The sequence below is a fragment of the Pongo pygmaeus genome, chromosome 18, assembly GCF_028885625.2.
Source record: "Pongo pygmaeus isolate AG05252 chromosome 18, NHGRI_mPonPyg2-v2.0_pri, whole genome shotgun sequence".
Classification (NCBI taxonomy): domain Eukaryota; kingdom Metazoa; phylum Chordata; class Mammalia; order Primates; family Hominidae; genus Pongo; species Pongo pygmaeus.
Genome location: NC_072391.2, coordinates 20,627,803 through 20,652,018, shown reverse-complemented (window position 1 = coordinate 20,652,018; position 24,216 = coordinate 20,627,803). Strand labels below are relative to the sequence as shown.

Genomic DNA, 24,216 nt, shown 5'->3' with positions numbered 1-24,216 from the left:
TCCAGGTTAGTGTTCAATGGTGCAGTCATAGCTTACTGCAGCCTCAAACTTGGGCTCAAGCAATCCTCCCACCTCAGCCTCTGCAGTAGCTGGGACGACAGGTGCCTGCCACCACTCTCAGCTGATTAAAACTTTTTTTTTCTTGTAGAGACAATTCTTGGTATATTGCCTAGGCTGGTCTTGAATTCCTGGCCTCAAGTGATCCTCTCGTCTCGGCCTCCCAAAGTGCTGAGATTATAGGCATGAGGCACCATGTATGGCTGCTATGATTCCCTTTAACCCCCATAGTAACTAGTCGTGACCCTTGTGTGCATATTCATGAGCAAATGAATGAGCAGGGAATTAACTTCTCTATTTACTTTACTTTGAGCAATGATGGGAGCAGAGAAAGGCTGTTGCCAAACTCTAGAGAAGGAAATTAAACACTTTCTTTATTTGAACGTTATGGCTCTCTGTAGCTGGAGAAGAATAATAGTAAGAACTTATTCCCTGACCAGAGTTGCTCCCAGTAATTACACAGATACATTAAGTTGGAAAGTTCTTTAATCTTCTAAAAATAAGAGTTCCTTTTTAACAGTACAGTGACGACTTGGTGAATCTTCCTCGTTTCAGAGTCTTCGTGTCGTGGAAGTTGTAATAAACTAGGGTAGCTAAGGAAAAGGACAAACTCCTTTAAAAGCAACAGCTGGTGGAAAATATCTACTAGTTAATGATTTCACAATTTTACTAGTGACAGGAAGAAAGGAGAGTAGCTTAATTTCCCTTCAGATGGGAAAGAAAGGACTATTGGCTGCTTTTTATTTTATATCCAGCTGGAGGAAGGGGTTAGTTACCCTTCAGGTTCTATTGTGATGTCAGGCAGCTGGTTAAGCTGTTGTAGCTGCCGCCACCCCTTCCCAGATTCTGTCAAGCGTCAGAGGGTAGAGCTGGGGGAGGTGGAGGGCATCCAGGGTCTGAGGCTACTCTTTCCCTTTTGAAAATCTGTGAGCCTATGAGTTTTGAATGTAGTGAGACTCCTAGTGCAGCTGAGATCTTGGGCAGGTCACTGAGCCTCAGTTTCCATATTTTCCTTTTCATTGCCACATAGTAATACCATCCTCACAGATCGTGGTGTTTAACAACCATCGACTCCTTTACACCTGAGTGGTGAAAACATTTTAGCAAGAACAACCAACCAACACACCAACCAACCCAGCCTGTGACAGCAGGTCTGGGACATAAGAAAGGGATGCTGGTAGGACAGAGGCGTAGAAAGGATCTTGCAAAATATCACCATAGTTAAGTGCTGACGAGAAGTACGCTCCACCTCTACACTAGCTTTGCAAGTCTGATTGTTTTATAGCTTACCTTTGATGCGTAGATGCTCTAGGGTTTTTTTAATTTTTTTATTTTTGTGAGACAGAGTCTTGCTCTGTCACCCAGGCTGGAGTGCAGTGGCATGATCTCGGCTCATTGCAACCTCCACCTCCCGGGTTCAAGCAATTCTCCTGCCTCAGCCTCCCAAGTAGCTGGGATTACAGGCACCCACCACCACACCTGGCTAATTTCTGTATTTTTAGCAGAGACGGGGTTTCACCATGTTGGCTAGGCTGGTCTTGAACTCCTGACCTCCGGTGATCCACCCGCCTCAGCCTCGTGCTAGGATTACAGGCATGAGGCACCATGCCCGGCCATGATGCTCTAAGTTTTGACCACTTGAATTTCAGACTGTTTTTGAAGAGGTGGTATTTATTTATATCTCCAGTGTTCTAGTGCTGGATGACTCACTGAGGAGTATGTCCCGGAGAGGGCACTCACTTCTCAGTATGATACATTCTGTGCCATTGTATCATCGTTGAATAACACAATGATAATCCATGTGCCTGGCATTTTGGGGAATGAGTCTTTTACATAAGTGACTTCTGAGGTAACTACTTATTTGAACATCAGATCCTTACAATTTTAACCTTTTCTTTTGATTAGATGGCTTGATCATATTATTTTGTACTCATTGCCAGGGTGAGAATCCTAGACATACTCATTTGTTCCTTGGTGACTTAGGGTTGTTATGAACATCATTGATTGATCTCCTTTTAGGTAATATGGAGGTTTCTTTTGGGGCTAGTGGGACTACATAGGCCCTATTGAGTGGTTCTGGATTGCTATATTGTTCGAATTCTTATTTCTCCTATGATATTTGCTTTCATTGCTCCCTACCATCTTCATGCTAGTTTTCTCTTGCTTTATCCTGTTGCTGGGATCCTGTACCTCCTACTTCCTCCTGTACTTTTCTTCTTTTCTTTTGAGACAGAATCTCACTCTGTCTCCCAGGCTGGAGTGCAGTGGTGTGATCATGGCTCACTGTAGCCTCTATCTCCCAGGCTCAAGTAATCTTCTCACCTCAGCTCCCCGGTGGCCGGGACCACAGGTGTGCGCCACCATGCCTGGCTAATTTTTAAATTTTTGGTAGAAACCAGGTCTCTCTTTGTTGCCTGGGCTGGTCTCAAACTCTTGGCCACAAGTGATCTTTCTGCCTTGGCCTCCCAAAGTGTTGAGATTATAGGCATGAGACACCATGCCTGACTATTTTGCAGTTTCTAATCTGCTTTTTAGTTAAGTAACTAGATAAATGGAATCGGCTCTAAATAAGATTAACTAAACTGAGTTAGAGTCTGAGCGTCTGACTAAATTAAGAAACTTTAGTGTTTTTCCATTTTAATGTCAACTTTTTAATTTTTTATTTTATTTATTTATTTATTTGTTTGTTTATTTATTTGAGATGCAGCCTTGTTCTGTTGTCCAGGCTGGTGTGCAGTGGCATGATCTCGGCTCAGTGAAACCTCCACCTCCCAGGTTCAAGTGCTTCTCGTCCTTCAGCCTCATGAGTAGCTGGAATTACAGGCGTGCACCACCACGCCTGGCTAATTTTTGTATTTTTAGTAGAGACAGGGTTTCACCCTGTTGGCCAGGTTGGTCTCGAACTCCTGACCTCAGGTGATCCATCCACCTCGGCCTCCCAGAGTCCGAGGATTACAGGCGTGAGCTGCTGCGCCCAGCCTAATGTCAACTTTTTGAACAAAGTATGGCATACATACAGAAAAATATATATGTCGTTAGCGTACAGGTTGATGTGTTATCCTAAAGTGATAATTTGTAACCCAGATCAAGAAATAGGACATCTCTAACACTCCAGAAGGTACCCTTTCTGGAATGTTAGACTGTCTTCTAACACCATCCATTAGACCGTCTTCTAACACCATTGATTAAACATAGACTGTCTTCTAACACCATCGATTAGTTTTGTCTGTTGTTGGACTTTATTATGAGTGAAAGAAGTATATATTGTTTTAAAAACAGCTTTATTGAGATACAGTTAACCTACGATTTAATTCATCCATTTAGTGTACAGTTCGATTATATTCTTGGAGTTGTGCAAACATTATCACAATCAATTTTAGAACATTTTTAATTACCCCCCAAAAAACCCCATACTCATTAGCAGTCACTCCTTATTTCTGTGGAATATTCCAGCCCTACATGAACGCTAAGCTACATTGTGTCTCTATCTAGTCTGGACATTTCAGATAAAAGGAATCATATATGTGGCCTTTTGCATCTGGCTTCTTTCACTTAGCATGATATTTTCAAGATTAATCATCTTGTAGTATATATCATACTACATTCCGTTTTATAGCTGCAAAATATTCTATTATATGAATATTTCACATTTTGTTTATTCATCTGCTGATGGACGTTTGAGTTGTTTCTACTTTGGCAATTATAAATAATGCTGCTGTGAACATTCACGTACAGATTTTTATGTGGAGATGTGTTTTTGTTCCTCAGGTATATTTTAGAGATGGAATTGCTGGGTCATATGGTAACTGTGTTTAATTGTTTGAGGAGCTGTCAGGCACTTTGCCAATGTTGCCATACCATTTTATTCCCACGAGGACTGTGTGAGGGTTCCAGTTTTTCCATATCCTTCTCAACACTTGTTAATGTCTGTCTTTTTCTTTATAGCCGTTTGAGTAGGCGTGAAGTGGTATCTCATTGTGGTTTTGGTTTGCAATAAGTATATATTCTTTTGTGTCTGGGTTCTTTTGCTAAAATTTGATAATAGATAACATCTATTTCTGTAAGAGTAGTGTCTAAAGTTTTGTAGGAAACATGGAAAATATATGCAAGTTGAAATAATAAAATTGACTTACTTGCCTTCCCCTCCCCTGTGTGTGTATAACGTAATTGATATCAAAGCATATATCCAGATTTTCGTCATGTGATCTTAATTTCGTATTGTCTTATGAGTAATTTTCATCATAAAAACTTTTCAGATCATTATATGAAGGTACTATAACCTATTTTTGGGCATGTAGATGGCTTCTGTTTGTAATGAATGTATATTGTACATTAATCTTTCACTTTTGATTATTTCTTGAGGCTACATAAAACGAAATTCCTTTCAGTAGTTACCTATTTCAAAGGCTCTTAAATCATATTATTACCTTATTTACAGAAGGATTTTACCACTAGCATTGTTAAGAATGTGTGGTACCCCACTGTTGTTATTAAAAAAGAAATCTTTAAGTTGCTAAGTAGAAAATAGCATTTCATTGTTTTAATTTGCATTTCTTTGGTTAGTAGGGAGAACAGCTTGATCTATTCTTTGAAGTTACTATGTGATAGTAGCATTTTGATACTAGGGAATAGCCCTATTTTGATTTCACACTCTTCTCTTTGTTTACTGTCTGTATATTCACACACTCATCCATTTAGCATCCACATAAGACAGGCAGGTGACCAAGGCCTGAACTGACTAGAATTGGTAAAGATTGGGCCGGGCCCGGCCAGGCCTAGGCTGGGAAGGTTCTAAATTGTACTTTGCTAGGAGAAGACTGGAGCCAGGATGAGCTGGAGGTGTCTGTGCTGGTTTTTAGGAGATCTGATTCTTGTGTCCAGGATTGAAAGAATGAGCGGAGGCTGTGATTGATTGGAGGCCTAAGAGTCAGCCTGGCTTGCCTGTCAAGTATCCATAGGGTTGGCTGTGTAGAGTGCCACAGCAGGTCTGTGACTTGCAAGCATCTCAGGCAGTTAAAATTTACTGGGAGTACTCTGGGTTTATGGCGATGTGAATGCATAATTTATAGTGAAACTTGCTGGATCTGCTTATGAATAGTCTCCCTTAGTTACTACTAAGTGATGTTGCAGTTATAAAAATGCAGTAGCAGAATAATGAGTCAACGCAAGGTTATTTCCAGAATATTTTGGATCCCCTTATAAAATCGGCTTCAGTCAAAAACATTTTAGGTCTGTTGTAATAAAATGTCAGTATATTCAAAATCAAGAGGATTTTGCCTCTTGTGTGTGTGTATATAATCTGTGTGTGTTTATAGAAGAAATATATGCATCTTTGGCTTAGGGGTAGTTCAAGGCCTTATCTCATTTTTCCTCTAGTCCTTGCCTTTCCCACCTTATTCTGCCTCCTGGGATGTATAGGTCACTTTACTTCACGGAGAGGAGCACCACTCAGTGAAGAACATTGATTGGCTCTTGTGCTGTGGGCAGGGTCATTGTGCTGAGTTCGTAAGTCTGTATGTTCCTTCTCTACCTTCTTTTACTTGCTCAGAAAGCTGCCACTGCCATTCTTTTTTTCTCTTCCTAGGGTTAAGCATTCATCTCCCACCACCTGGCAAGCCAGGATGGCCTCAAAAGGCCACTGGATGTAGCTGTAGGGATACATTCTTTTTCTCTCTCTAATTTTCCTTTGATGCTGGCTGCTGTCTCTTTCCCCAGTGGTTAAGATCCAGAGGTTGGTTTGGGCTTTGGGTTTAGAGTTACTATAAATGGAAAACTTTGGTTTAAAGCTCCATAGGTCTGTCTCTTGTTTTTAAACAGCCTGAGATATCATTGACACATAAAAATTGTGTATATTTAAAGTGTACAACTTGATGCTTTTTAAACCCTCAACCGTTTGTAATGTTTCATGACAGGAATATATAATAATTTATTATATATTTAGGTGGCTTTTCAGTTTTAACTTTAACTCTTTCAGATTATCATTCTTCCTGTATGATGATCAACTTGCATTGGGACTGGACGTTTGCTTTTTTGTGTTGATTGTAAGTCAAAATTTCCCCCCTTCCTCCTTAAAAAAAGGGTTTGTTTTACTATAGTTTTGAATGGTAGATTGTGTTGGAAAAATGAGAAAGGGTCCAAAAAGAAGATACTTTTGAGTTACTTGAGTTAGTTGATTGGGTAGTTAAATACATTTTGGTGACCTGAGCTGACTCTAAACTTGGAGTCAGCAAGTCTTGGCCACTTAAGTTGTGCGGGGAAGGATGAACTATTGGTGGAATTAATCTCCACCAGAAGAGCAGCTTGAGCATTTAAGGTGAAGAACACCCCCTTTACATTACTGATGAGAGACAGATGGAGTTCCCTGAAGCCAGATCTTTGTCTCTGGTGTGTTTGCTTTCTCTAGCATCCTGGGACACTTGGGCAGGACATAGTTCTTCACATGCTGCAAGATGAGAGACGGATGGAGTTCCCTGAAGCCAGATCTTTGTCTCTGGTGTGTTTGCTTTCTCTAGCATCCTGGGACACTTGGGCAGGACATAGTTCTTCACATGCTGCAAGATGAGAGACGGATGGAGTTCCCTGAAGCCAGATCTTTGTCTCTGGTGTGTTTGCTTTCTCTAGCATCCTGGGACACTTGGGCAGGACATAGTTCTTCACATGCTGCAAGATGAGAGACGGATGGAGTCCCCTGAAGCCAGATCTTTGTCTCTGGTGTGTTTGCTTTCTCTAGCATCCTGGGACACTTGGGCAGGACATAGTTCTTCACATGCTGCAAGATGAGAGACGGATGGAGTTCCCTGAAGCCAGATCTTTGTCTCTGGTGTGTTTGCTTTCTCTAGCATCCTGGGACACTTGGGCAGGACATAGTTCTTTACATGCTGCAAGATGAGAGACGGATGGAGTTCCCTGAAGCCAGATCTTTGTCTCTGGTGTGTTTGCTTTCTCTAGCATCCTGGGACACTTGGGCAGGACATAGTTCTTTACATGCTGCAAGATGAGAGACGGATGGAGTTCCCTGAAGCCAGATCTTTGTCTCTGGTGTGTTTGCTTTCTCTAGCATCCTGGGACTCTTGGGCAGGACATAGTTCTTTACATGCTGCAACTTGATCATTCTACATTGTCTGCATTCCTCCTTATTTCTCAAATAACACGCCAATTAGATAAACGGCATTTTTGTTTCTGGGCCATATTTCAGTCATAGGAAGAAATACAAATTGCCACAAAACAAAAACTGCTTAACAAGGATTTATTTAAGAGCAGATAAATTCCCTGAAGCCTCAGGGTTGGTGCAGCTGTAGTTTAGTCGTGCTTTATGTCTAACTGAGAATTGACGTTTAGAATGAAGAACCTGAGCCCTGTAGGATGCTGAGTCCTATATGGGGACAAATCATTTTAAGGTACTTTGTTGAAGAAGGATTATGGGCAAAAATATTTTAAGGCTTTTTTAATCAGCTGAGGTTGAAGAATAGTGGTAACTGGCCGGGCACGGTGGCTCATGCCTATAATCCCAGCACTGTGGGAGGCTGAGGCAGGCGGCTCACTTGAGGTCAGGAGTTTGAGACCAGCCTGGCCAACATGGTAAAACCCGTCTCTACAAAAAATACAAAAATCAGCTGGGCATGGTGATATGCGCCTGTAATCCCAGCTACTTGGAAGGCTGAGGCAGGAGAATCGCTTGAACTCGGGAGGCGGAGGTCGCAGTGAGCTGAGATTGTGCCACTGCACTCCAGCCTGGGGGACAAAGTGAGACTGTCTCAAAAAAAAGAAAGAAAAAAAGAAGAGTGGTGACTTTGAAAAGTTACTTTGTTTCTCTGAGGCTAAGTTTTTTCATCCATAAATAAGAATACAGCATAGGGAATTTCCTAAGGGTGAATTTATTTATTTTATTTTATTATTTTTTTGAGACAGAGCCTTGCAGTGTTGCCCAGGCTGCAGTGCGGTGATGCGATCTCAGTTGACTGCAACCTCCGCCTCCTGGGTTCAAGCGACCCTCCTGCCTCAGCCTCTAGAGTAGCTGGGATTACAGGCATGAGCCACTGCACCCAGCCATTAAGGGTGAATTTTATAGAAAATAACATCTATAAGCAATAAGCGTAATGCCTGATACAGTGTAAGCGCTCTATAAGTATTAACTGTTATTGTTACCCTTTGCACCAAGCATTGTATTTGCTAGGTATTGGGGAAGTAATATTGAGTAAGACATTATTCCTGTTCACTGTCTAGTGATGCATGTGAGATGGTATGTCCTGGAGATATGAATAAAACGTAATGTAAGAAGTCATATAATGCGCTTATGACAAAGGAGCCTCCCATAAGTTTTGGTGCTTTTGGAAGTGAAACTCTGGAGCTTTTCCAATGTGGCTGTGTTTGTTCTCAGACTTGGCTTCACGTTAGAAATAGTCATTAAAAATAAGTCACACTTGAAAAAAAAATTAGCAGTGGGCTGCTGCCAGGACATGGTTTTTATTTTTAACTTTCCCCAGGTAATTCTAATGTGCAGCCAGGATAGAGAACTAATGCTTTAGATATTTTCTCGTTTTCTTTCTCTTTGGCATTTTTAAGGATTGTGTGGTATCATAGGGTAATTCTTTTCTTTTTTTATTCTATTTTTCAAAACTAACATAATAGCATCTGTACAGAGTTTTAGACTTTACAAAATGCTTTTATGATCTCATTAAAGCCTTACAGTAATCCTTTTAGAAAAGCATTACTATCACCATTCCCATTTTGCAGAAAAGATGACTGAGGCTCAGAGAAGCACGTGTTAAGTAAAAAATGGTAGAAAGTTCGGGTGGAGAGATTGACACCTGTAATCCCAGCACTTTGAGAGGCTGAAATGGGAGGATCACTTGAAGTCAGGAGTTCGAGACCAGCCTGGCCAACATGGTGAAACCCCATCTCTACTAAAAATACAAAAATTAGCGGGACGTGGTGGCGTGCACCTGTAGTCCCAGCTACTTGGAGGCTGAGGCAGGAGAATTGCTTGAACCCGGGAGGTGGAAGTTGCAGTGAGCTGAGATCGCACTACTGCGCTCCAGCCTGGGCAGAGAGAGACTCCATGTCAACAACAACAACAACAACAACAAAAATAAGAAAATGAAAAAAATCAAAAGTAGTAGAATGAGAACTTGAACTCTGGTATTCATAATCCAGTCTTTCTTTTTCTACTGCATTTCTAGCAGAAAGTTTTTACCATTGTGTAAATACTTACTTGGAGGTCTTCTCTTGCTACTTGTATAATCAGTTGGGACAACTTTTGCTCCTTGTTTGTCTGGCTGAATCCACTTATAGGATATTCCTTTCACTATTTCTCCCTTTTTTCCTGGCTCTTGACCATACTTCAACCCTTAGTTTTGTGGTTTCACGAGTCAGTTATAATTTCTTGAAATGCAGTAACCATTACTCAGCCCCTTTATTATAGCCTTTTCTTTTAGGTGAGGAATGCATACTTTACTAGTCGTTATTCAGCAATGAGTCTTTGCCACTAGGTCTTTGTGGTACATATGAATTTGCTTAAAATCTGACACTAATCTTACAGCAGTGCAGATATTCTTTGCTATACAAATCTATTTCGTTCCTGAGTTTGCATCCTGAGAACTTGGATATGATGGACACCTATACTTGAGTTATCCTATGCTTGGCCCTTGTGCCTGGAAGGATCAGGAGCTCTGTACAGGTTGACCCTCCTAAATCTGACAATCTGAAATCTGAAATGCTCCAAAATTTGAAACTTTCTGAGCACTCACATGATGCTCAAAAGAAATGCTCATTGGAGCATTTTGGATTTTGAATTTTCAAATTTGGGATACTCAGCTGGTAAGTATAATACAAATAATCAGAAATCTGAAAAAAATATGAACTCTGAAATACCTATGGTTCTGAACATTTTGGATAAGGGATACTCAACCTGTACCAGGAATAACATGCTTTTCTCTGTGGCCAAATGTGAACAGAGTCCAAGGAATGTGTGTGGCATTTGCTCCTGTCCTCATCAGGTTGTCTTTCCATCCTGGATGGAAGCCCCCTTTCCCTGTGCCTCATTTCTCTCTCCTCTCCCACCAAGGTCCCCTGCTTATCTTTCTCAGGAGGGAGAGCTGTTTGAAGGGTGTGGTGGAGGGCATTCCAGCCCTAGGGGAAGTACATATGAAAGCCTAGAGGCCTTAGGGTCCCTTTCAAGGGGCTGTTGCCCCAGCCAGCAAATATTAGGGGCCTCTCAGTCTTATTTGTCTCCTCTCCCCTCAGAGGAGAAGATGAGGAGGAAGAATAGATGAAGGGCACAGAAGGCCCTATTTATTCTGTGTCCTAGTATGTCATACTATTGCATGGACACTATATTACCATTTTTTCATGAGTCGTATCTGTTTTTACAGTGTTCATCTATTTGTACAAATTTTATCCCTTATGTTTTAGCTAATTATTCTTCATCAACTTAGTAGGCGTCCTGAAAGTAAAATTCAAACGATGAAACTTTTCTCAAGACAAGCGCTTATTATTTTATTTCCAGCAGCAGCCCATAAGCCAGATTTCACTTTTAGATACTACCCAGCTGTTTGCATTTCATCTATTTCTTTTTCTAAAAATGTAAATACTATTGTCCTCCTGAGTTCTTCTGTTTTTGTTTGTTTGTTTTTGTTTTTGTCCGTGATCACTGGAAACAAATTTTGTGTTTCTTCTGGCATAGAATCAAAGAAAGTGGGCAATGATTGGGTTTGATGAGTCTTGCAAGCTACCCTTCTTCCCAAAAGAGAAGTCCAACTCCCGATCATTCATGTCAGACCAGTATTGCCACATCCATTTCCCATGGGTGGAAGTCACCAGTGACCGACCGTTGCTTTTTCTTCTTCTTCCTGGAGTTAGGTGAAGGATGTCTTGGACCAGTCAGTATCTTTTCCCTGGAGCCCGGGATGCTTCAGCCTCTTTACTAGGGCTCTACAGGAAGAAAGACCCTCATGTCTAATTTTATGGCTCTTTTCTTTTCTGACCCATGTTTCCAACTCTTTTTTTTTTTTTTTTTCTTTAAGGGAAAAAAATAAAAACATTCTCTCTTTGAAGGGTAAGGAGAAATTTTATGAAACTTGAAAACCCGGTAAGTGTTTTGCCTTTTACTTTATTATTTAGTAACTATATGCTAAGGATCATCCCAACTGAGGGGAAAATAGGAGCAGGGGTCAAACCTGTTTATAGTAGGATGTACAGGATTTAAGCCAGGAGACCAAGAGACTCAGTTTAATATTTTTTTCCAAACAGAAACACTATACCCAAATTCTGTAAAATAGACACAAATATGTAAGATTAATTTTAAGAAGGTGCATGTTATTTTTTCTTTTCTTTTCTATTTTTTTTAATTTATTTTAAATAGAGACAGGGTCTCGATATGTTGCCCAGGTTGGTCTAGAACTGGGCTCAAGCCATCCTCCTGCCTTGGCCTCCCAATGTGCTGAGATTACAAGCATAAGCCAGCACACCTGGCCCACATTCTGTTTTCTATAGAAATGACATCAATAATTTCTCAGATTGTAGCAATGCTTCTATTTACAGAGGACATTGATAATCAACTTTTTCAAAACTGCAAACATACAGAAAGATTAATTTAGGACATCAAATAAACTAAGGTTTAATTATGAAAAAAGATCGTAAAAGGCAAATCAAAGCAACATCAGATGTGACCAAAAACGTATACCAGATCACTTGCCGGGACTCTTGGGGAAGGGCTTGGGTGAAGATTTGGGATGCAGGGGTCTCATCTGCTCATTTGGTGAACCAGGATTCGAATCACAGGTTCAGTGAGTTGCCTCTGATAACCAGCGGTTTGTGGCAGAGCCGGAGCTTGAGCTTAGGATTCTTGACTCCTACTGCTTTTCTTTTTTCTGTGATACATACTAAAGGATTGGCCATTAGATTCTTCTGTGTTTTGTTTTGTCTGGGGAAGAGGTAAGATAAGTAGTCCCCTGGGTATCTGCAGTGGGAATAAGTTACCATTGTGAGGGGTAAAAAGAGGCAGAAGAGGACCTTTTGTGTTTGTGTATTGAGATTTTCTTTTCCTTAAATTTCCTTTAGGGTCTGATATAGTGATTTAGGGTGGGGTTGACCCAGAATGGTTTTTGCCCTAGTTATGAGGATTGTGGACGTTCTGTTACCTGTTTGGTTGTGCCCAACAAACATGTTGTTGAGCAGCATTGGCACTCTGCCTTAGAACACAGCAGTTGGTGGATAAGTGTGGATGAGTTGAAGTGATAGTGGACAGAAGCGTAAATAAATTTAATGCAGTCTTGATAATTGAACGTACTCTCCACCCTGAAATCTGAATGGATGCTGTGTATAAAATATCTGCTTTGAAATGTGAGGAAGAGTTTGATTTCAGTTAATTTGTTAGGAATGTCTATGCTGAAACTTTTTTTTTTTCTATTTTTTCCCCATTGGGAGTCAATTAAGAGAGAGGATTCAGAACAGAAGCTTGCTGTACTTCTGACAGTTTGTGTGGCCCAACTCTATGCTATGAGATTGTCATTACCCCTGTTACACGTAAGAGCTCCTCTTGGCAGTTGTCCTCTACTTTCTTTACAAAATAAACTCAAAAAACCAGGTTCCCTGCTTTCCTATCACTAGTTTATCTGCATCCAGGACTATCTTTACCTCCTTCTCTTCCATCTCTCCTACCTACCTTCTGTTTAAGGCCAGTTCCTCTGCAGCCTCTTTTAAATCAATCTCTCCTTTTCCCCTTACCAAAGAATCACCTTTTTTTTTTTTTTTTTTTGAGTAAGGGTCTTGCTCCATTGCCCAGGCTGGAGTGCAGTGATGCGATCTCAGCTCACTGCAATCTCCACCTCCCAGGTTAAAGCAACTCTCCTGCCTCAGTCGCCTAAGTAGTTGGGATTACAGGCGCCCACCACCACGCCTGGCTAACTTCTGTATTTTTAGTAGAGATGGGGTTTCACCATGTTGGCGAGGCTGATGTTGAACTCCTGACCTCAGGTCATCCACCCACCTCAGCCTCCCAAAGTGCTGGGATTACAGGTTTGAGCCACTGTACCCAGCCTGAAGAATCATCTTTATTCAGATATCTCCTTTCTGTTAGCTCCTTCCCTTAGCCTGTGGGTCCCTCTGCTCCTGAAGGTCCCCTCCAGATGGTCACAGCATCTTTCCTCCATCCTTTTATAACTGAGCTCCTTGGTGATGAAGAATGATCTCTGGCAGTCATTCAAACCCTTGCCTTGTTTCTTTTAACCCTCTCTGATAAATATTCTGCTTCATTGAGATTACATGAGCAAGCAGCCTCTTAATTTGCTATTCTAGAGGATCTGCCTCAGAGCCTGCCTGACTTGCCTTTTCTGCAGTAGTTTTCATTGTTGCTTCCGCCTCCGTGGAGGTTTCTCTGTCCTCACTTGTATGATGCCACTCTCTCTCTCCTGGCTGCCACCTCTTTGCTTCTTCACGGGCAGCTTTTCTGTGACCTTTTCCAGTGTTCAAGATTCTGTCCCGGCTGCTTCCTCTTCTTACCAGATGTTCCCTGGGTTCTGTCTCATGTGATAGGCGTGTGCTGCTCTGATTCAAATTTCCAGCTCAAATCTGTTTCCCGAGCACCAGATTTAACCTCACTTGGGATCATGTTGATACCTCAAATGCAGCTTGTTCAAAACTGTGGTCCCCTAATCTCTTCCTCTGTTCCTGGTTCATTACCTACTTAAGTCAGAAATGGGAGACCTTGGTGTCATCTGCTTTCCTCTTTCGATCCGTCAGTATAGTGACACCTACATGTTTGTCTTACATCCCGAGTCAACCAAGGTTTCATTAGTGCTAATGATGTTTTTTATCAATTCTTTTTTTTGGGGGGGACGGAGTTTCACTCTTGTTGCCCAGGCTGGAGTGCAATGGCGTGATCTCGGCTCACCACAACCTCCACCTCCCGGGTTCAAGCAATTCTCCTGCCTCAGCCTCTTGAGTAGCTGGGACTACAGCCATGCACCACCATGCCCGGCTAATTTTGTATTTTTAGTAGAGACGGGATTTCTCCATGTTGGTCAGGCTGGTCTTCAACTCCCGACCTCAGGTGATCTGCCCACCTCAGCCTCCCAAAGTGCTGGGATTACAGGTGTGAGCCACCGCACCCGGCTATTCATTTTTTTAAAATTAGGAAATCTTCTCTTCTGTAGCTCACATTCTTCCATTATACATACTAATGCCTTTGGTTTTGATTCTTCTGAATGAGGGGAACATAAGGCCATAAGCCAAACCATTTCAAGATGGAATAAGATTTTTTTTAAATTATTTTTCTTTTTATTGAGATGGAGTTTCACTCTTCTCTCCTAAGCTGGAGTGCAATGGTGCGTTCTCAGCTCACTGCAACCTCCGCCTCCCGGGTTCAAGCATTTCTCCTGCCTCAGCCTCCCAAGTAGCTGGGATTACAGGCATGTGCCACCACGCCCGACTAATTTTGTGTTAGTAGAGACGGAGTTTCACCATGTTGGTCAGGCTGATTTTGAACTCTTGACCTCAGGTGATCCACCTGTCTCAGCCTCCCAAAGTGCTGGGATTACAGGCGTGAGCCACCATGCCTGGGCCGTTTACATATATATAATGCTAAAGGGAGATAGACATGAAGACTGAGGAAAAAGCACTTGGATTTGGTGATTTAGTGGGGAAGTTTTGTACCGTGGTGAAGACTTCCCATCACGCCTGTTCTTCCTTGTGTACCTGTTTCTGAGATGGCATCCAGTGGTCCCTTCCAGGTATTTGAAACTTTGTTGCTATCAGGATCCTTCTCCCTTGCTCATTTTATTCAGTAAGTTGTGTCAGTGACACCTCCGTATTCTCTGTGATATCCCTTTGTTTTTTTCCTCCCGAATCTGAATCTCAAGATCTATAAATGAATATTTTCTTGTTGATTCACATCAAACTGATCATCAGATTGTGATGCAAATCGCAAATCTGTTCCTTCTTTTCACCTCTGTTATCGTTGTCTTAATTGGAATATAGTAGACAGTTTTTTGTTCTCTGGCCTCCTTTATCATTCGTCAACATTTCACACTGTTGATCACCCTTTTGTTCATGAAGCTCTCTTCATTTGACTCTTAGACACCATTCTCCTGATTTTCTCACTACATCTTTGATGGTGTTTTTCTTGGGCTTCTTTGAGCCCCCCACCTAAGTATAGGTTACCTCTGCATTCTGTCCTCTGGCTCGATCTCTTATAGATGATGTCTGGGCACTCTCAGCCTTAGTTGAGGTTTCTACCACCACCCATCTGTTGAATTCCAAATCTTTGTCCTTAGCACAGACTCCTCCAGTGAGCCCACAGATCTGTATTTTTCAGTTGTTTACCAGATACCTTCCATTCAGAGGTTCCATAGAACTTTAGCTACAATGGATTCGAAAGGGGGGACTCATTCTGGGAACTCTTTCCTGGACTTCCTCCTTTTTTATTTTCTATCTTGATGCAGGGTACTACCAGTTGCTCATCATCTAGGTAAGACACCTGAGTGACATTAATGCCTCCTTCCTCCCTCTCCACATTCATTAGGTCACAAATCGTATTGATTCTACCACTCAGATTCCTAAATCTCCCAAATCTGCCTTCCCATTCTGTCCTCACTGCTTTAGCTTAGACTGTCATTATTTCTTGCCTCTTTAGTTTGTTTCCTAACTACTCTCCCATTGTGCAGTTGCCTCCCCTGCTTTCTCTCTTTTTAATTTTTATTTATTTATTTATTTATTTATTTTGAGATAGAGTCTCGCTCTGTCATCCAGGCTGGAGGGCAGTGGCATGATCTTGGCTCACTGCAAGCTCTGCCTCCCGGGTTCACACCATTCTCCTGCCTCAGCCTCCCAAGTCACTAGGACTACAGGCGGGCACTACCACGCCTGGCTAATTTTTTGTATTTTTAGTAGAGACGGGGTTTCACCATGTTAACTAGGATGGTCTCGATCTCCTGACCTCGTGATCCACCCTCCTTGGCCTCCCAAAGTGCTGGGATTACAGGTGTGAGCCACTGCACCCGGCCCCCTGATTTGTCTTTACTCCCATATATAATATGGCTAAAATTTGAGTGCTGGTTATATCTCATTTACAAGTGAAATATTTGGCATGCATTCTCAAAATCTGTTCATCACACTGAGTCATTATTATCCATTTTACTTTGGAGGAGAGTAGTACCAGGCCTCACAAATAGGAAGTGGGGCAACAGAGATCTGAACTCAGGCTGTATGCTCCAGAGCCCATGATCTTAATTTACCATTTCATTTATGGCTCCCTGTGCCATGTTTGAGTGGCCTTTAAAATCTTTCCTGAGCTGGCATCTGACTTTACTGTTTCATATCCTCCTACTCTGCCTAATCTGTTTACTGTTTGATCTCCTCCCATTCTGTCTAATAGATCTGGAATTTCAGGCCTATTTCTACCTTGTTGGTCTTCCTTGAAGATGTCATATTGTACCTTTGTGTGTTTGTGCATGTTGCTTCCTCAGCCTTGGATCCCTGCCTCTTTATCTTCAAGGCCCAGCTCAAATGACATCTCCTGGAAGGGTTTCTTGTCTATTAGTTAACACCACCGTCCTCTTACTTCTTAATTAGCCTCTCTTCTTTTCCCATGATATGCATATACACAACTGCCATATTTATATTTATAGAAAGTTTGTAAATATATATATTCGTATTTAAATAAACTTTTAGGATAGTTTTAGATTTACAGAAAAGTGGCAAAGGTAGCATAGAGTTTCCATGAAGCCCATACTCAGTTTCCTTTTTGTTAATATCCTATGTCACTGTAGTGCATTTGTTATAAGTAAGAAGCTAACACTGGTACATTACTGTTGATTAAATTTGATACTTTATTCAGGTTTCCCCAGTTATTCTCTTGTGCCTTTTTTCTGTTCCAGGCTCCCATGGGATAACACATTACATTTAGTCATCACATCATCTTAGTCTCTTCTGGTCTGTGATTGTTTCTCAGACTTTCCTTATCCTTGAAGACCTTGATAGTTTTGAGAAGCACCAGTCACATTTTTTTTTTTTTTTTTGCAGAATGTCCCTCAGTTTGGGTTTTGTCTGATGTTTTCCTTATGATTAGACTGAGGCCATGGGTTTTTGGGAGGAAGACCAGAGGTAAAATGTTCTTTTCATCACATATCAAGTGCACATGCTAGCAACGTGACTTACCACTGATGATGTCAACCTTGCCCAGCTCTCTGAAGCAGTGTTAGTTACTGTGTTAGTAACCATAAGTTACTTTCTACTCCTCTTTCCATTCTCCTGTCTCTGGAAGTAAGTCACTATCCCAAACCGCACTCAAGGTGTAGGGGTGGTAAGCTTTACCTCCTGGAGGGGGGATTATTGATATAAATTATTTGGAATTCCTCTGTAAGGAAGATTTGTCTCTTCTCCCTATTTATTCATTCAGTCATTTAATTATATCAATTAATACTTTTTTATACTTTGGGTTATAACCCAATATTGTTTATTCTGTTGATCAGATTGTTCCAGCTTTGGCTGTTGGGAGTTCTTTTAGATTGGTTCCTGTGTCCCATTGACGACGTGTCCCCTGTCCCAATGTCGTTGAATCGGCCATTTCTCCAAGGTGCCCTAGTTTTATATTGGAAAATGGTATTAGAAACCAAGATATGGGCACTGATGTGCACATTGTTACTGGGGTGTCACTACTTCTTCGCCTTTCAGTGTACAGATATATGGATGTGAACCCAAGTTTATATAAATATCTGTAATTATTTATCTGTTCATCTCTATGTTAAGCTAAATAGGAGTTTATACTAACTTCAGCTGATTCATTGCCTTCCCTCCTTGCTTATCTGTAACTTCCCTCTCTGACTATGAGAAACTTGGCATCCATCACCACCATCCCATTAACTACACTGTAAGCGTGGACTTTCTCCCTGTCCCCCTCACTAGGCTGTTAGTATCTTAGACACTTATTAAATCTTTGTTGATGAGTGATGAATCTTGAAGCTGTTATGTATCTTACCTAATAAAAGTTTAGCGTTTTAGCAAAAGCAATGTAAATCAGTCTTGTAAAGTTTGAAACAAAACTTTTAACTGCTTTGTTATGTAACATGTATTCATTGTAGAAAATATGAAAAGTGAGAAGGAAAAAAAGCACCTGTTACTCTATCACCCAGAGATAATACTTAATATGTAGGTATGTGTTATTTTAGAACTTTTTCTTTGTATGTATATGTCTACACCCCCCTAAACGATTTTTACAAGAATACATTCACATTTCACACTACTTATTTATAACCTTTTTTCACTTAATATAGTGTTTCTTAAGGATGTCATGTAGTTGTATCGTAATTTAACTGTCTTTACTTAAGTTTCAGCTCCTCCTACTCTTAACCAATTCTCTTTTTTAAGATGTCCAAGTTATTACCAATTATTTGCTTTTATAAACCCTGATTAATATTTTCTTAGAAGTCTTGACAGGCTGTTCTGATGATTTCTTTAGATACACTCCTAAAAGTAGAATTGCTGGAGTAAGTGTATTTTAAGGGTTCTGGTACATGTTTCTAGGGGTGAGGTTTTTACACTGGCATCTGTTTTTACTTTTCACTCCTTCTGGGAAGTACTCTCTAACACCCTTGAGATCTTGCATCCCTTTTGGGATTATGAATAAATAGTTTTTCTTTAAAGCCAGGAACTCACAGGTGTTCATGCTGATTTATTTACCTGCATAGACTATTGTGTCAAAGAATGCACTGCAGTACCGGGGAAATTCCCAGCATGATGCCCAGGAGTTTCTGCTGTGGCTTTTGGACCGAGTTCATGAAGACCTCAACCATTCAGTGAAGCAGAGTGGCCAGCCTCCTCTGAAGGTAAGGACGCATGCTGCCCTAGGGCAGTCAGCTAGCCATGAGAGTGTGTAGATTTTTCTACTGAGGACTTGTTGCATTGCGTTAATACAATGAAATTGACTAAGCTCTGGGTGAGTATAAGATTCAATGGCTACTTAAAGGACATTTCATTTTGTTTACTACTGTGCTGGCAGTGTGAGATACAAGAGCTGTTGTCCCCAAGGAATTTATAGTCTAATGAGAGGGGAAACATTTGCATGTATGATGAGCTTCAGATTAAAAAAAGTGATTCCATTTCACTAAACTGTTTTTAAAGCAGAATATGTTTGCTTTCTATTCTAGTAAGACACATACTCTGTAGTTCACTGGAATGAATACACAATCATAAAGGAAACGTATGTATTTTCTCTGCTGTTGGGATTGGATTTGACCATAGGAGCCCCAGAATGTTCTTATTGAGAAACATAGCAATTAATTCTTAATTTTATACATATAGTCTTACAAATATGGATAAAATGACTTATATAATGGAAAAAATTTAGACTAAAGGGTTGCTTCCCTTGGGCAGCTTTTAAAGTTTTTGATAATTCTGCTCTGTACTTCAAATTTTAAATTTCTAAGTTTGGTAAGTTGTTAAATTATTCTGATTCAAGGTCCTTTTGTGCCTGAACACTCTATTCTGTCATATGACTGTATGCGTGTGGCTGACGCTCCCACCAAATTGAGACATCCTCAAGGTCAGGCACTGGGTCTTATTATCTTTGTATCCTAATGTTCTGTACAGTGCTCTCTGCATGTGGTAGCAGGTGCTCAGTAACTAATTGTTAGGCGGAGGGACATGAAAAGTTAAATACAACATGAAGTAGAGTGTGATTAGGCATCAACATACACAGCACAACTAATAGGTACTAGGGAATTTAGGCATGGGAAGCATTAGTACTTTTTTTTTTTTGAGACAGACTTTCGCTCTTGTTGCCCAGGCTGGAGTGCAATGGCGCAATCTCGGCTCACCACAACCTCTGCTTCCTGGGTTCAAGTGATTCTCCTACGTCAGCCTCCTGAGTAGCTGGGATTACAGGCATGTGCCACCACAGCCGGCTAATTTTGTATTTTTAGTAGAGATGGGGTTTCTCCATGTTGGTCAGGCTGGTCTCGAACTCCCGACCTCAAGTGATCCACCCACCCCGGCCTCTCAAAGTGTTGGGATTACAGGCATGAGCCACTGTGCCCGGCCAGGATTAGTACTTTTAAAGTGGTTGGGGATTACTTCTTAGAGGAGATTGGGATGGGGGCTTTGAGAATTGGAGGGAAACTGGAGCATCCTGGGGAAGGGGAGCTGCCCGGCTGAGTGCTGTGCAGAGACGATCGCTGGCAGAGTCTGTGTGAGGGGATGAGTCCACGCGACCCACATCCTACCTGCTGTGTTCTGGCTCCTTTAGCAGGTGCCCGTCACTGAAGTATCTGCACTTGATGCATAGCTTGTAAAGGAAGTCAAGGTCATTTGTGATTCTCTAGCTTCATCTTCAACCAAGAATTGGTCTTTCTAGTCTGTGAAATTGTACTTTCTTTTTTTTTAGCCACTGTCAGAGACTGATATGATGCCTGAGGGACCGTCTTTTCCTGTCTGTAGCACTTTTGTACAAGAACTCTTTCAAGCCCAATATAGGTATGAGAAAATCAGATGTTTCCACTTATTTTGTTTACCTGACATCGTTCTGGGTGATTTTAATGTGAAGCGTCTTACCTTTTTGTTTTGAAGATCTTCTTTGACGTGTCCTCATTGTCAGAAACAGAGCAACAGTTTTGATCCTTTCCTTTGCATTTCTTTGCCAATTCCTCTACCCACACAAGGTAAGAATGGATTTAGTAAAATGAAGACTGTATTTTCTTATGGTATCCCTTTTCCTCTGTAGGCTCCTATTAGGTCTTCTTACTTATTTAGACAGGTAATGGGATTAATAATGGGATTGAATACAGTCATTGCTACAACCTTACAAGAATAAATGCCCTCCTGAGTTTGCAGGGTGAGCAGGCACATGAGGCAAGCAGGGGCTGTGTAGTCTGGCCCGGTTTGTCATCCACACATAGTATCGGGGGATGGGGAGGGCTGCTGAGTGACTTCAGGATTCTCTAGAGACCTTACTTTACATTTCCTGTTTCTTAGTTGCTTTATTTTGAACAATTTCTCAACATTTCCAGGAGTTATGCTGTTCTAAAGAAAATACAAAGCACAGAATCAAGTGTAGATATATTTTTGTTTGGTTCATAGAATGTTCATTTTATGAAGATTGCCTTTTCCAAAGATCTCGATGATTGATAGTTCTGCTTAGAGCCAAGTGAAATTTTTCCATTTGGGCTTCCGAGTAACAGTGTGGGTTAGCTTTAGTTTTTTGTTGATTTCATCTCAGGTTTATTTTGCATCTTCTGTATTTTAGTTGAAATAAGTGACTAATGAGAAGATCTGACTTTGATCTGTACAAGCCTCTCTATGTCACTGTAGTGTATCAAGGCAAATGTTCTCACTGCATGAGGATTGGTGTGGCCGTACCTCTGTCTGGGACTGTTGCCAGACTTCGGGAAGCAGTGTCTATGGAAACAAAGATCCCCACTGATCAGGTAATAAGTCTGCTAAGACCAGTTACACATGAGCCACAAAAGTATTGCTTTCTGTTCTCTTAGGATTTTTTATAGTTCTTTGCCAAGTATGGTTGGATAGAGATTTAAAACCAGTTGCATTTAGAGTTGAGGGAAAAAAATCAAGACCCCAAAGACTAAAATGTATAGGGAAACTTTTCATGTTTCATTTAATTGTGTATGTAATTTTAAAAGAAGCTGTGACTTTACACCAAGACCTTCTTGTAGCTTTGTTCATAAGGTATAATTACTTAACCCTTCTTAAATCATTCCTGTGGATGTGTATGTGGGCACTGGAGCATCCTCACAGTGTTTGATACTCAAAGAGGCTTTGAAAACTTAAGCAGTGACACTAGAAAACCCCTTCCCATTGTGGTGATAAGAGTGGATATCTTGCTAGTACCGTGTTCTGTATGTAATAGATGTTCAATACGTTTTGTTTTCTCATTACAGCTGGACCAGAGTCTCTTACCTTGTTTAGAGAAGAGAAAGGGAAGTTGTGCCCATGCCGCATCCCTTTTGGGGTAAATGTTTGATAAGCAGTTATGTTGAAATTTACCAAAAATACTTTTGACCTGTTTGGACTTGACATGTTTTTGCAGATAGCTTTTACTCAATTTACTATTATTATTTTATCTGGAAAAACATTCCTTATTTAAGATTTATTAAGGAAAGATGACTCAGTAGCTAAATTGCTCTCCCTAGGTAGTAGCTTCTGGAAGCTACTGTGTAATCCCTGGACTAATAAAGGTGTTTTGTACTTCGGCCTCATGTGGCCTCATTTGGGAAGTTACCACAGTAAAACAAACACAGCCAGCAGTGTTGCCCTAATATGGCAAATATCTCATATTTTTGCAGGCCAAGTACTGGCATGTTGATAAAATGTTCATATTCTTTCCTACTCTGAAAAGCCCGTTGGCTCTTTCTTCCCTTCAGGATGAGGGAAAGGCAGAAAGGGAGGGAGCGAGGCTTCGATGGTGTCCAGGGCAAATCTGGTTGCATCTTTAGAGCTTCCAGCACTGTCTGGCTCCTTTTGCATGTGGTTTAAATTGGTGAAATAATTACAAGTTTGCTGTTGACCTCAGTTTGCTGAAGAGAGTGAATTTTACTTGCATGTTCACCGGCAGAAAAACAACATGGTCATTAAATTCATTAGAAGGAAAATGTGCCAGGAACGTTTTTGCTGGACTATTTGTAGAATATACCACCAACCCCTTTTACCTGGTAGATTCACAGAATGTTAGTGCTGGTAGAGGGGACCTCAGGGGTCCAGTCCAACTCCCTTATTTGAAAGAGGCTCAGAAAAGCCGTGGGACTTGTTCAGGTTTGCAGGGCTGGTTGGTGACAGGCCGAACTGGAACCTGCATGCCCAATCCAGTGCTTTTTCACTAGACAGCACGGCTGAGCATATAATGAAGTCTTTAAATGTCTCCCGTGTTCTCCTCTCCATCTTTTGTTTTTCTGTTTTGTTTGTTTGTTTGTATGTATGTATGTATGGATTGTTTGAGACAGGGTCTCACTCTGTTGCCCAGGCTGGAGTGCATTGGTGCAATCATGGCTCACTGCAGCCTCAACCTTGTGGGCTCAAGCAGTCCTCCCACCTCAGCTTCCCAAGTAGTGGGGATTGTAGGCGCATGCCACCACACCCAGCTGATTTTTGTATTTTTCATAGAGATGAGGTTTTGGCATGTTGCCCAGGCTGGTCTTGAACTCCTGGCCTCAGCAGTCCTTCTGTCTTGGCCTCCCAAAGTGCTGGGATTACAGGCTTGAGCCGCCATGCCTGTCCTGTTTTTCTGTTTTATTGTAAAATAACCATTTCTTGAAATATAACAGAAAGAGGAAGTATCTCATACTAGGTATCTTAATGCTAAGGGTTACTAACTTTAATACTATGTTATATAGTATTCATTTAGATTTTTTCCATGCATATATACATTATTTTATATAAGTAGAGTCATTTACACATATTATTTTTACCTTGCTTTGTATTTAGATTTTTGCATGTTAGTGCAAATATATATAGTTTATTCTTTTTAGTAGCTTTATAATTCCAGTAAGGCTATACTACGTTTAATTAGTTAGTATTTTTGGACATTTGAGTTGATTTTTTTTTTCAATACAAATACCCATGGTTTAGGCTTGAAAAATAGAAAATTAAATGATATGGGAGAAAGCCTCAGAGTCAGATGTGGACTCTGTCCTCGACATGAGGCTGAATCGTTGTAGAACTTTAGGCAAGTCTCTTGGCGTCTCTTCTTTCAGTGAAATGGAGGTTAGACATTGTGATCTCCTGGTTCTCTTCTACATTAAAACTTAGAGAAACTCTGGAGTTAAGAGTCATGGAGTTCTGCATCAGGGTACAGGTTTCCCTCAGTGTCCATGGGATTGGTTGTAGGAACCCTTGCACTAGGATACCAAAATCCACAGTGCTTTAATCCCTTTTATAACATGGCACAGTATTTGCATAGAACCTAAGCATATCATCCTGTATACTTTATTTATTTTTACTTTTTATTTTATGGATACATAATAGTTGTACCTCCAATATACTTTAAATCATCTCCAGATAACTTACAATACTTAATACAGTGTAAATGTTATGTAAATAGTTGTTATGCTATATTGTTTAGGGAATAATGACAAGAAAAAAAGACTGTTCAGTATACATTCAATCATCCTTTTTTTTTCTTCTGAATATTTTTGATCTGCAGTTGGTTGAATCCACAGA

General features: G+C 40.8%; 1 protein-coding gene across 11 annotated transcripts in view; it reads left to right on the top strand.

Moving 5' to 3' along the window:
- Positions 1–24,216, top strand: part of LOC129015285 (ubiquitin carboxyl-terminal hydrolase 31-like) — a 107,847-nt gene that overhangs the window by 71,591 nt on the left and 12,040 nt on the right. For 3 of the 11 annotated variants that reach the window (XM_063655202.1, XM_063655203.1, XM_063655204.1), the window contains exons 5-9: positions 18,738–18,875; positions 20,432–20,520; positions 20,614–20,705; positions 21,355–21,470; positions 21,942–22,012. In XM_063655202.1, the coding sequence (XP_063511272.1) occupies positions 18,738–18,875; positions 20,432–20,520; positions 20,614–20,705; positions 21,355–21,470; positions 21,942–22,012 (506 nt within the window). Of the gene's footprint in view, positions 1–11,078; positions 11,144–17,073; positions 18,203–18,737; positions 18,876–20,431; positions 20,521–20,613; positions 20,707–21,335; positions 21,471–21,941; positions 22,013–24,216 lie in introns of those variants that run through there. The other 8 variants (XM_063655206.1, XM_063655205.1, XM_063655208.1 and 5 more) reach the window with 8 other exon arrangements.